We start from the raw sequence: 13,205 nt of genomic DNA on the forward strand, positions 1-13,205 counted from the left end.
TCCTGCCAACCGTGGCTGCGAGGTTTCGCCCCAATGTGGTTGTTTGGCAGCTTGCTTGTGTTTGCTTCTCGCGGCCAAAGCCTATCGTGCTAGTGGGGGTTTGCCTAGCGTACTAGTTTCTGGGTTTCGGTTCATGAACACGCAAGTGTGGCACTTTGGAATAGTTGATCCGTGTTTCAGATTTCATATGTGCATATTTTAGGGTTTGAGCTGGGTGTCCTTGTAGAGTCCTGCATTTGCTTGTAGTAGGTGCCATTGTCTAAGTTGTGGTAGTTTTGGTTCACTTCTTTATCTTGTAATAAATTCTGTAATGCCTTATGGCTTTGATACATGGTATTGACCAGTTTAAAAATTTTAAAAACATATCTCAACCATTAATTGCCGAAATGGACGAATGCAATTGCGCTCATATTTACATCCAAGCGGAGGCCTCACACACCATTGTGAGGATGATAGTATTGTGTGTGGGAGCTCTACATGTACGTGAGTATGTGAGTAAGTTTTAGTCTTTTCAGAAATGATAGACTCTCATTAAAAGAATGCTTGATCTTAGGTCGTTTTAAGCTTCTAAGAGCAAGTCAACGTAGCTATACATGCCAAAATGGTATTGCTAAAGTCAGTTTTTAGTTGTCTACAGAGTCATTTTGCCACAAAAAATAAAAATAAAAATTGGCAGTGTTGCTCCACCATTGCAATGCCATTTAGGTAGCACCACAGCCACAGGTTTAACTCGTGTTTTTGGTTTTTTTTTTTTTTTTAAGTAAATCGTGCTTTCGGTTGAACAATAAAAGAAAATGATGAAATCCTTCATGTGTTCTTCGGTCTTGGCGTGGAATCAATTTTTGGGATTTGGCGTGGGAAGTTTCTGTTGACTGTTTATTGGTCTCATTTGGGGATTGGGGCGAGGACTGGTTTTTGCCCGGCAGATTGTGTTCCTTGGTGGTTGAAGCTAATGTGTCAACATTTGATAACACCAAACTTGATGCCAAATATTGGAGCTCAAATGGCTTTGCCAAAATTGGCAGCACATTTGGCTGCCCGGTGGACTTTCTCACAAAAATAAATAATATATATATATATATATATATATATATATATCTCTCTCTCTCTCTCTCTCTCTCTCTCTCTCTCTCTCTCTCTCTCTCTCTCTCTCTGATTTAGTATGCACAAAAAGGTCATTTAATTTATAGACTAAACAGCAGCCAAGACATTCATCAACTTTCAGCAATAAGGATGTTGCTACCTTTTTGACACGAACATTAACGCTAGGAACAAAATTTTAAAACACAACTGTGTCCCTAGTGCTTTGATGCATATCAACCCACATTCATCGAACGTCTTCGGGTACAATTGTATCAAGAATTGTGTCTTTAAGTTGTGTTCGTAAACTTTTTGTTTCAACATTTGTGCTTCTTTTGACACTTGCATTTCCCTGTTTTAAATGGGAAAACCAAAATTTGAATTCCCCTGTTTTTATAAATGCATTCTACAATCACAATCGAACACTGAAATGCAGCTACTGTGCTCTTGGCGGCGCACAATCTAAAATTTTCAACCGTAAATAAAGATATGTGTTGCAATTACATCTGTTAACAGCACGAACACTTTTCCATGACGAGAGATGCTTCTGACATTGCTCGTTAAAAGAATTGATGCCCTCCGCGCCCTCCCCTTTTCTGTTCATTTGTTTGCCTTTACTGTAGCAAGCAGTAACCATTTCTGCTTGTCCAGCGTGAGACATTTCTTGCTAACAAGTAATACAAAAAGCTCACCAGATTTTCGATTGCAATGACAATTACCTGTGGCGACAGGAGGAGGCCGAAATCTATCAACGATGTTTCTTGCTTTTCCTATTCTCTCGAGTTCTTGCTAATAGCCCAAGGATCTACCATGGCTCTAGTGATGCGCATAGAAAACACAATGGAGCAATGAGCTTTCCATGGAAACATTTCAAATGAAAGAGTACTTGATTATAAATTTGACCACAAGAAGTTTGGTTGTAGCGTTTGTTAAACAAACTGGAATGGAAGATGTGAGTAACTTGACAATCGATCAAGGATCTCATTCAGTATATAGTCATTCCAAATTGCTTATCAAAAATACAAATAGTCTTTCCAAATCCATCATGATGAAGTACTCAAACTCAATGACATACCCCTGTGTCAATTATCACATCCAACTGTGATATACTATCACCGAGTGAAGGTGCCAAATTCTTTCATCTAAATATATACCAGGTCTATCGACACAGGGCCTTTGTTTAGCTCAAGAAAAGAATGGCGAGCTGCTTCTATAAAACAAAAAAGCACGCTACAGCACCAGATACCACAAACCCTCAACCGGAACCCTGAAACGACATTTCCAACTTTAGAACTGAACTAGGCTAGAGAAGGTCTGGCCAAATTCCCAGTTTGAAGGCGCAATGTTGGTAAACGTTTGGACTTCTCCATCAGATGCTGTGACCATAAAGGAGATAGACTGGCCAACGAGAACGGCACTGGATACCCAATTTGCGCCCCAGTTCCATGACATGGTCATCCAATCAGTGTTTGAGCCTTTGATTGATACGGACTGAATAGATCCAGCCTCAGCCACATTGGTTATTAAGACAGTGTTCCACCACTCATTGCCATTGATTGTGAATCTAACTCCACCATGTTTCACGCATGGGACCCTGCAACCACACACAAAGACGAAAGCCGTAAGCCACAAGATTACATATGTTATGGTGACAATATCCAGTGACAAAGTTTTGAATACCATGTGAATTGCCCATAATGCATTAATGGAATGACCCCACCTGTCATGTTTTTTACCAATGTGGTAATGACAACTCACGTGGTATTCAAATCATGGTCAAGTATTATTCATATGTGTTACATTCTACGGAGAGGTGGATACATAAAAAAATTATAAGGGCAGCAAAAAATTTTCAACTCACTGTGGCCAACTACTATAAGTGTACTTCCTACAGCCAAAGAACAAAACGATTCAGATGAAAAATTAAGAACTTTGGAGGGTTTGGTGTAAGATTTTTGAGGGGCCAAATCCAGTAATACTGAACGAACCATGGGGTCCAAGTAAAATTTTATAAGTTTGGTGGGCCATGGCCCCCTCAATCCCCATTTATATGGAAATTAATTGAAAAATATAATTTGCATACAGAAAGCCAAATTCCCCAAAGCCTAGCTTGTTGTCCCTTTGTTCCCTATGCACTCCAAATACATGATATGTGGTAACGTCAACCTCAACGGATGATTGTGCAATTTTAAGTGCACTACAAAATACTTCCTCCGTTTCTGTATGGCTGTCTACCATATTTTTACATGCAATTTTCGAACCAAAAAATATAAGGTACTTTCGTGCATAATTTTTTGAATTTGTTGACACCAAATCATCTTTAATTTGGTGTCAATAAATTTTAAAAATTATGCACAAAAGTACCTTATATTTTGGTTCAAAAATTGCACGTAAAAGTATGGTGGACAACCAGTTAGGACTGGAGGGAGTAGCGAAGAGGTTTTGCAGCCTATGGATCTTTCTCCACTTACTAATGATTCACTGCAATATGATACTAGCCTTTTTGAACCCAACAAGTCGGGATTGTTTCTCTTCAAACCACAAAATGTGACGCCATTGTATATTGAACTTCTATAGATAGCATGTAAGAGAGAAAGCCGTAAAAAAGAAAAAAGAAAAAGAGAAAGAGGTTGGAGAACATTAAGACCTTTGGTACAATACTGGAACGATCCCACCAACATAAATCCCAATATTTAACCAAGCAGGTTCACTCATGTCGAAATGCTGGAGGGGAGGATTGCACCACCCTCCATTGTCACTTGGTTCGGACCAGTTAGGCGGGCAAAAGTCACTCGCAGTGACAGTAATCTCCTTATCTTTAATACAAAATTGTGGGTCCAAGGAATAATCACAAACAATCCTATAGCATTGCCCACATGAAGCCCCTCCGTTGAACAATGCAGTGCTCAAAGCTGTAGTTGCTACCCCATAGCCAGTCGTATATGTGTTACCATACCCACAAGCTCCAGCTGTTTCCAACCAAGTCATTTCGTAAGTACAAAAAAATCACTCCAAAAACTCAACTATGCATTGCTTCGATTCGTTTCACTTCAAAAAAAAAAAAAAAATTTAAAAACAAACAAGATCATGAATGTGGAAATTAGAATTGTACAAGTTACATACCCATTGTTCCAGAGGCGTCGCTGCCCCCATAGAAAGTAGCATGAGCACTATACCAGCTAGAAGCCGTGAACGCGTCCGCATTGATGAAACTGTGGCAAATGGAAATGATCACCAGAGCAAGAATGCTGTTTTTTGCCATTTTTCTTCCTCTTCCAGTTGCAGAAGCCAGACGAGGAAGAAAATGGGAACTTTGTTTTCGTTGAGTGGTTTTTCTAAACACAGAGAGTGTGTCTTAAATAAGGGTCAGATCCTAATCCCTCATATCTTTGTCCCATTTTTTGTCACAGCCACCCTCAAGAAATTCTCTAAAATTCATTTGTAATTCTCACGTTCACTCCACTCACATGGTTTGCTCAACAGAGGAGCCGTGAATTGGATCAAACAATAAGACCCAAACTGTTTCTTTTTCACCCTCACCAGTTAGTAATATTTTTGGCTTCAGATCAGAATCATCTGATTGAAACTCACATGGCTAAACTTTGACCTTAGAAATATATAGCAACTTCCAATCATTCTTCACCGTAGTTTTTTTTTTAAATATGCCTAATGCTGATACCGGCGAGGGGAGTTTGTGCGTGTTTGCAAGAATTTTTTTATTTTTTTTATTTTTTGCAGATTTTTAGATTCTTGCTTTTCAAAATCAATTTAGAGTGTTTGTCAAAAAATTCTAGATAATGGATTCCCGGATTTTGAAAAGCTAAAAAGGGAGTGAAATTCTCAAAAATCCAAAGCTGAATTTGGGTAACAAACATGTTTCTTAACTTTTACTAAAATCTGAATTCTTGAATCTGCAAACTGCAGCAGAATTTGAATCTAAAATTTAAATTCTATTTCAACATTTATCGCAAACACGCTCATGAATACTTTAAACCATTATTGATCTCAAACCAAGGTTTATCCAATGTAGTACATCTTAAGGAGGCCAACCCCATTTATAATTGTTGTGTTTTTTTAGGGTGTGAAACTTTGCCCCGACTAATTAATCCCAGTGAAGGTGATTCTTTCATTTTTCATTTACATTCTTTCTTTGTTATTTGTAAATGTGGATGAGTTACGATATTTATATTTAACCCAAAAGTTTAAGCTATTAGGTGGAGAGGTCTCAACATTATATTAAATGATCACCCACCACTCCCAACCAATGCAGACTATATTTCCTTAACATTCTCCCTTATGTGCAGCCATGCTTGAGGTTTGTCATGTACATCTTATTTTTGGGCTATCATCGTGCAACTTCTTTGCTAGTCTGTCATCGTGGAGTGCGGATTATCTATTTTTAAAATGTGGGGTGGAATAGATGCCACTCTGATACCATATAGAAAACAGATTTGAGAGAAACCCAGGGAATTAGATTGGATTTTACTGAATCGAAGAATGATTGAGAAGAGAGAGAAAGAGGGTATACGTATCTCTGTATTATTATTATTAATTCATGTTGATTACAAAATTGATCTCGAACCTCGACGAAAGAATACTGGCCCTTTTTTAATCACAAGGAAAACCAGATCCACTCATTAACTAACTATAACCGAAAAGATTCCTTTTTTGACTGAACTGAAAACTATAGCAAACCACCATAACTAACTAACTATAGTTTTTTTTTATTTGAGAGATAGCTGAGGGTGTTCGGGTCAGTTTATGCTCATCTTGGTTGATATTCTCGGGGAACAATTTCCCCTTTCTTTATTTTTTTTGAACGGCAAAAGAAAATTTATTAATATTTGAAATTGTTACAAAGACTAAAAGGAACAATGATATGATGGCATCAAATCCCTTAACTAAGCTAAGAACAATCATGTGTCAATCCGAGACCCAAACAAAATATATAATGAAATCTTTCATAAGGTCGATTGAAGTGGTTGGATCTTTAGGGTTGATTTTTTTTGGCTTTGAGTGTGTAGGTTTTGGTTTATTGGCTTTATCTTTTTCGGTCAGGTGTGGTGGTAAGGTTTGTTTTGTTTTGCGTTCTTTAGGTTTGAGCTCTTGTCTCTATAGGTGTTTTGAGCTTGGCTCTTTAGGTGTGCGAGCTCGTTCAAATGGGTGTTTCCTTAGTTGGCATCAAGCAATTTCCTATTTCACTGGTGGGAGCTCAATTAAATGCAGGGTTGAACTGGCCCGTAGAATTGATAGCACTTAGGAGAGGTTTGAACCTGAGATGTAAGAGGAAGCAAATCGCTAAGTCCCAAATCTTAACCACCGAGCCCCAACCTTTGGTTTTTCATATTTTAATTTTTTTTTATGAGGTCTTACTGAAAATGAAAAACTTGATCAACAAGCGGGATTAAAGGCCAAGGTAAGAGAATAATGCATTTGATCTCCATATGTCAACGGATTTTCTAATATTTTGGTACTGAATTAAGCATTGAATGGTTCGAAAGCTTCTCCTTTTCCCGGTGTTTGTGGCAGGAAAATGTGAGATGTCAGTCCTGGAATAATTCATAAAGTATGACAAAAGTTGGTTATTATTACCAGTGCTCGAATCTTTCCCAAAAAATGGAACTTCCATGTGCATATTAACGTGGGTTTCTCCGGAGATTTTTTCATTATTAGATGGCCATTTTGTAACATTTTGGAATTGGTCGAGGTGTGAGCAAGCTGGTCCGGACATCCAGTTATTAGGAAAAAAGAACATTTGGAATTGCACTGCAGCTTTAAAAGAAAATCTTGTTGATTAGTGAAGCCGAAATCAAGAAAAAGAAGAAAGATAGAGAGAACCAATCGTATAAGAAGACTGCAAAACGAGGCAAGCAAGACATTCAACGCATGGACTTTTGGAACTCTGCTCTCCATTGGTTACAGGGGCAGCACGAGCAAGTTTAAGGAGCATTTCACTTGTGTTGAGAGAAGTAGAGAATTTCCAAACACATAGCCACGCGGAGGCGAGAAAGACAAGGATGAAAAAAGAGATGATTTCGAAGTATCAAATATCCCACAGAACAAGTACATCAACCTCCCTAAAGAGCAAACTTAGCTTCTTTTTTTATCGGCAAATGAAAATTTTATTAAACTCGGCAAGGGCATCGAGGAAGAAAAGCGGAGAAAAAAATGCTAGTATCAACGCTAGAGGTAATCCCGGAATGGGATACACTAGCGTATCACCAAATGGAAAAGAGAACACATCCAACAGGCAAGTTGAATGAGGAAGAAATACAGTAAAAAGCTAATGTCCCAACATGCCTTTTCATGGTTTGAGAATGGGTTTGTAGAACCAAATACCCATGTGAGCTACAACTTTAGGTTGACCATATTTTCCATGTAAAAATACAATGTAGCAGCAGATGGTTTGCGGTTTCAGTTGATTCAGAGCGAAAGATACTCAGATCATTCCCACCTTCATTCTAAACAATAATACCCCTTCCAACCGATGCTGATTTAGTTGGTATACCATTCCGTAAAGCTTGCCAAAGTGAAAATTTCCACCTTAGGTGGACACATGTTTCTCCACACTACAGAAATTTGAGGATTCAATTGATGGCTACCTTCCTCCCTTATCTGATATGCTGATTTACAGAGAAATAAAGCTTGGGATCCCAAGCCCATTGTAGCACAATACATCCTCCCTAGCCCTTGAAAGCTGAAACCCATTCAGTCTTTGGTATAAACTTTGCTACTGATCTCTCTTCCAAACAAATAGGTTCCTTGTAATATCAAGTTCCAACCTCCCACCCCATTCTCCTCTGCTATCTCGCTCACCTTTGCCTCCTTTTGTGTTGACAAGACATAGAGTTCTAGGGAATCTTGTTAGCTTACCATCATTCACCTTGATCTTGAAACATTGATGTATCAATTCACCAAAAACAGAGTTGTCATCCAAACATTGGAAATTGTGGTAGTCGTTGTGGTAGCCTGTTGTCGTTCCCCAGATTGTATGTGCCTTGAATGACACCTTTACCCACAAAGCATCCCTTTCTGTACTGTATCTCCACCACCATCTGGCCAACATCGCAGAGTTGTGTTGCACCAGTCTTTTGAAACCCAACCCTCCAAACTTTCTTCTTTTTGCCATGTTTTCCCATTTTACCATATGCAGTTTTTTCCTCTGTATGGTATCTCCCCATAGAAACTGGCTTGGCACCTTTTCAGTTGCTTTTGCCACTGCTCACTGCTGAGGGCATCTTATACAGGGACATGTAGTAAATGGGCAGACTGCTCAAAGTAGATTTCACCAAAGTTAATCTTCCCCCACAGATACATATCTTCTTTTCCAAATGGACAATCTTTTTTGATATTAAGCATTTCATCAATTTTATTATTGCAAAATATCATAGTGTCATCTGCAAATTTGCAGATGAGACATCACCGTTGGCTCCCACCTTAATACCCCCGATGATCAGTCCTTCCTCCTTTTCTGATGCCTCTTTCCATGTACATTAATTGACTTACAACATTTTTAATTTTTTGTACATTAATTGATACGTAAATAAGCAACTCCAGATACCGGTTAAGAACCATTGCCTTTTAACACCACACACCCAGCTATGGAAGACTCCAATGCACCTACGTTGGAAACAAAGCGTGCTATAAGTTCTAAAGAGTAGATATGGCCCGACTAATTGGCTACGAAAACGTGAACACAAGCTTTGATCGAAAAAATTCCAAATAATGAACTCACCACTGGCCACTTGGTGGTGATTGGAGTATCACGCACATGACAGGTTCCAACTCCAGGCTCTAGGGTAAGGTGAGATTAACTTGTCTCACAACTAATTGATCAGGTGGACTTTGATCACAAATACACTCATTTGAGCGAAGGCGGGACCTTGTCTCTCAACTGATTAACCAAGTGGTTCTCACTAGAAAAGCTATCTTAGCAATCTGGCAATTTTATGAGGTAAACCTTTCTGCTTGTCCAGCATTATTTACGTTTCTTGAAGGATCTTGCTAAGAGTCAAATAAAAGCTCGTTAAATGAAAACCGCAATGACAACTACCTATGGCGACAGGAGGAGGTCAAAAGCTATCATTGATGTTTCATGCTTTGCCTATTCCCACAAGTTCTTTCTACTAGCCCAAGGATCTCCCATGGCTATAGTGATGCTCCTAGCTTCACACGGAACATTTCAAATGAAAGACTTGATTATAAATTTCAACACAAGAAGTTTGGCAGAAGTGTTTGTTAAACAAACTGGAATAGAAGATGCGAGTCTACACTAGTTGTTACACAACTCCTTCGAAACTACTTACCAAAAATAAAAAAACTCCTTCGAAACTGGTAATCAAGCTACTTCTATGCTAATCTACACATTTCATGGCACACACAAATGCGGTAGACCTCAAAAAATTCAGTAAGCAAGATACAAATGAAAGAAAGTGCCTCTCACTAAACAAGAACAATTAAGTTGATTGAGCATATCAACCCACCTTTGCAGTTTCAAAATTGCAAATTTGGTCTACACTAACTTCCTCCAAGTAAAATTTTAAAACAAAGACGGACATTCAACCATGATAAAGCGGAAACGCTGCATTATGTCTAAAAGGGCCTTGCTAGTTAAGTGCCTCCAGCAGCTGCATGTATCGGACCATTAGATCTAAAACCATGACCATTCTGCATTTGGAAATCCTATGAGCAGTTTGCAAGCAATTCCAAGAACAGTTCCAGGCACCGGGTGTGGAGTACTTTTTTGTCATCGATAGAAAGGAGTTTTCAATTCTGGCGCATGCAGGCAATTTGGAATAATCAATTTGAAGCAACACCACGGACTTGAAAGGGAGCTTCTTTGTTGTATCCTCCTCTTCCATCCCCACGGAAGTTACAACCTCTTCCACCACCCTTTCCCCTGGCGTAGCCTGGAATCCTTTCCCAACCTCCATCATCGTACTCAGCTGCTAGCTGCAGGGTATCTATTCCCTAACGAGATGCGATTGCCATGTCAGAAGACATCACCACTGTTAATCCTTTTTCCCCATTCTGTATATTCATTTTTTCAATTTGGGGTGTCCAAAACCATTTGTCTACTTTGCAAATTCATGCGTTCAACCAGTCTCAACCATCAACTTTATTCTTTTATCTTCCTTATTCCCAACAAATGGTGTAAATACGTACAAAAAAAAAAAAAAAAATTGGCGGGCTGCTTAAAATTAAAAAAAAGCACGCTCCAGCAACAGAAATCACAAACCCTCCTCAATCCTGAAACCCGAAATGGAAGTTTCAGTAGAACTGAACTAGGCTAGAGAAGGTCTGGCCAATACACCAATTTGAAGGTGCAATGTTTGGAAATATTTGGACTTCTCCATCAGATGTTGTGACCCTAAAAGAGATAGATTGGCCAACGAGATAGGCACTGGATTGCCAGTTTACTCCCCAGTTACATGTCATGGTCATCCAATTAGTATTTGAGCCTTTGATTTGTACAGATTGAATAGATCCAGCCCCACCCACATTGGTTATCAATACGAGAAGAAACCAGTCATTGCCATTGATTGTGAATCTAACTCCACCATGTTTCTTGCATGGGACCCTGCATCCACACACAAAGACCAAAGCCATAAGCCACAAGCACATATATATATAATATTTTCATATATCCAACGATGCGATATTGACAATAAAATATCTGGTGACCAAGTTTTGGATACCATGTGAATTGCTCGCAGTAGACTAATGGAATGACCCAACCAGATATGCAGTAATCACAACTCATATGGTATCCAAAACATGATCCCTAAGAACGACGAAATGTCACACCAGTCTATATGAAACTCTATATTATGTGGCATTACTCTGTATGTATATACTGCAAGAGAGAAAAGAGGTTGGAGAATATTAAGACCTTTGGTACAATACTGGCACGATCCCACCAACGTAAATCCCAATATTTAACCAAGCAGGTTCACTCATGTCGAAATGCTGGCGGGGAGGATTGCACCACCCTCCATTGTCGCTTGGTTCAGACCAATTAGGTGGGCAAAAGTCACTCGCGGTGACTGTAATCGATGTTCCTTTAATACAAAATTGTGTATCCGCGCTATAATCACAAACAATCCTGTAGCATTGCCCACATGATGCCCCTCCATTGAACAATGCAGTGCTCAAAGCTGCAGTCGCTACTCCATAGCCAGTTGTATAGGTGTTACCGTACCCACAAGCTCCAGCTGTTTCCAACCAAGTCATTTCATAAGTACCAAAAGAAATTACCCCAGAAACTCAACTCTACATTACTTCGATTCCTTCTACTTTCAAAATTTTTTTTTTTAAACAGCAAGAACATGAAAAGTGGAAATTATAACTATACAAGCTACATACCCATCGTTCCAGAGGCGTCACTGCCTCCATAGAAAGTAGCATGAGCACTCTGCCAGCCAGAAGCCGTGAACGCGTCCACATTGATGAAAACATTGCAGATGGAAAGGATGATCAACATTGCAAGAATGCCGTTTTTCGACATTTTTCTTACTCGGCCAATATATCAAAACACAATGATGAAGAAGATGAGTACTGTATTTTTCGATTCAGTGCTTAAATAAGGGTGCTCAGACCCATCAAAGGCATCAACTGCCCATGTGATCCCTCATATATTTATCCCAGTTTTATTCACAGCCAACGTGAAAAAATTCTCTGGAATTCGTTCTATAATTCCCACGTTGTCTCCAGACTCACCCCCTCACATGGTTTTCCCAACAAAATAGCCGTGAATTAATGGATCAAACAATAAAAACCCAAATAATATTTTTGCTAATACTAATATATATGGCGGTAATTTAATATATGTGGCGGTTATCTTTTTTGCTAATAAAATATATGGCGGTTGTTGCCATGTTCAGGTAAACGCAACAGATTCAATCGCCTCTTGCTAATAGAGAGAAACTTATTTGCCGTGAACAAGTTCTCTACAGCAGCAATAAATTGTAATAGTCCAAAAGTGTTCCGGACGGTTCAGATTGTAATGTAACTCTTGAAAAGTTTCATTAGCATCCCGACCGTCCAAAACACTTTTGGACGGTCGCGATTGGCTCCGTAAATAACTATTCACAGCTCCGCCGTTAAAAGGATTTTCTCCTTCTAATAATATTTTGGCATCAAATTAGAATCATCTGATTGAAGCTCACATGGCTGCCCTTTGACCTAACTTTTATATGGCAAATACCAATCATTCTTGACAATAAATCCTTAGGTTTGTAGATGCTTTAGACCACTATTGGTCTAAAAGCATAGGTTTATCCAATGTAATGTACATCTTAAGGTGGCCAACCCCATTAATGATAGTTTTTTTTTTTTTTTTTTTTAGGGTTCCAAAATTTATCCCAATTAATACGAGTGAAGGTAATTCTTGTTTTTTTGATAGGCAAGGTAATTCTTGTTGGGGTTGCAAAAGCCAATTTCAAAGTAAAATGTTTTTTGATGTAAAAGTTTTTTCAAGTAAAATAATTTTGCAGAAAACCAAAGTTTCGTTTATATTTTTCGGTGTTTGGTTGATAATTATAAAATAATGCATGCATGTACGTATATATCTGTATGTACGTATGTATTACATACATATCTTGTCATCTTTGATGAGAAAGCACAGAGTTGGGTCATAGGTGGATAAGATTGGAGCTGCGGGGATGCTTAGTAAAGTAACGTAATTATTTGTCAAGCAACGAAGCCAAGTTCGGAAAATGGCTTCCCATCTTTTGAAGAAGAAAACATTTTCAACCAGATGAAGTAAAATGTTTTACCTGATAAAATATTTTCCTGTTTTTTGCAAACACCAAAAAATAAGTATTTTCAAGGAAAATATTTTACGCCTAAACAAACGGAGCCTTGGTTCGGACAGTTTTGAGGATAGTCCAGACCGTTGGGTCCTGAGCAGTTGTTGAGGGTTTGCTGTAAATACGGTTTGGCCCGTGGCCAAAAACGGTGCTGACAGTCGGGTCGCGGAGGAACTTATGTTTAAGCCCTAAATCAAATTTTTAGGATTAATAACATCATATTCTTCAGAGAAAAGCTGATGTTGCTTATAGAGAGAGACCAAGAGGGTTTCCTCCATCGATTCTAGTGAATTGGTGCGGCTTATGAGGATTAAG

The 13,205-nt window shown here is 38.8% G+C and overlaps 2 protein-coding genes across 2 annotated transcripts; both read right to left on the reverse strand.

The window, feature by feature from the left end:
* Window positions 1-2,119: 2,119 nt before the first annotated feature.
* LOC131334487 (expansin-A1-like) lies at window positions 2,120-4,599 on the reverse strand. The gene is made up of 3 exons (XM_058369519.1): window positions 4,204-4,599; window positions 3,728-4,049; window positions 2,120-2,674 (listed from the first exon to the last, which is right to left on the reverse strand). Exons 1-3 carry the CDS (start codon window positions 4,340-4,342, stop codon window positions 2,368-2,370), a joined length of 768 nt encoding a protein of 255 aa, XP_058225502.1. The 5' UTR covers window positions 4,343-4,599; the 3' UTR covers window positions 2,120-2,367.
* Window positions 4,600-9,541: 4,942 nt separating this feature from the next.
* LOC131334488 (expansin-A1-like) lies at window positions 9,542-11,725 on the reverse strand. The gene is made up of 3 exons (XM_058369521.1): window positions 11,446-11,725; window positions 10,973-11,294; window positions 9,542-10,660 (listed from the first exon to the last, which is right to left on the reverse strand). Exons 1-3 carry the CDS (start codon window positions 11,585-11,587, stop codon window positions 10,351-10,353), a joined length of 774 nt encoding a protein of 257 aa, XP_058225504.1. The 5' UTR covers window positions 11,588-11,725; the 3' UTR covers window positions 9,542-10,350.
* Window positions 11,726-13,205: the final 1,480 nt, after the last annotated feature.

The sequence above is a fragment of the Rhododendron vialii genome, chromosome 7a (genome assembly GCF_030253575.1).
Source record: "Rhododendron vialii isolate Sample 1 chromosome 7a, ASM3025357v1".
Taxonomy (NCBI): domain Eukaryota; kingdom Viridiplantae; phylum Streptophyta; class Magnoliopsida; order Ericales; family Ericaceae; genus Rhododendron; species Rhododendron vialii.

Coding starts and splice junctions, on each gene's coding strand:
- LOC131334487 (XM_058369519.1), bottom strand. CDS start 4,342: ATGGCAAAAAACAGCATTCTTGCTCTGGTGATCATTTCCATTTGCCAC. Junction 4,050..4,203: donor CGACGCCTCTGGAACAATGG/GTATGTAACTTG, acceptor GGTTGGAAACAG/CTGGAGCTTGTGGGTATGGT. Junction 2,675..3,727: donor GTTCCAGTATTGTACCAAAG/GTCTTAATGTTC, acceptor GTGTGGTTGCAG/GGTCCCATGCGTGAAACATG.
- LOC131334488 (XM_058369521.1), bottom strand. CDS start 11,587: ATGTCGAAAAACGGCATTCTTGCAATGTTGATCATCCTTTCCATCTGC. Junction 11,295..11,445: donor TGACGCCTCTGGAACGATGG/GTATGTAGCTTG, acceptor GGTTGGAAACAG/CTGGAGCTTGTGGGTACGGT. Junction 10,661..10,972: donor GTGCCAGTATTGTACCAAAG/GTCTTAATATTC, acceptor GTGTGGATGCAG/GGTCCCATGCAAGAAACATG.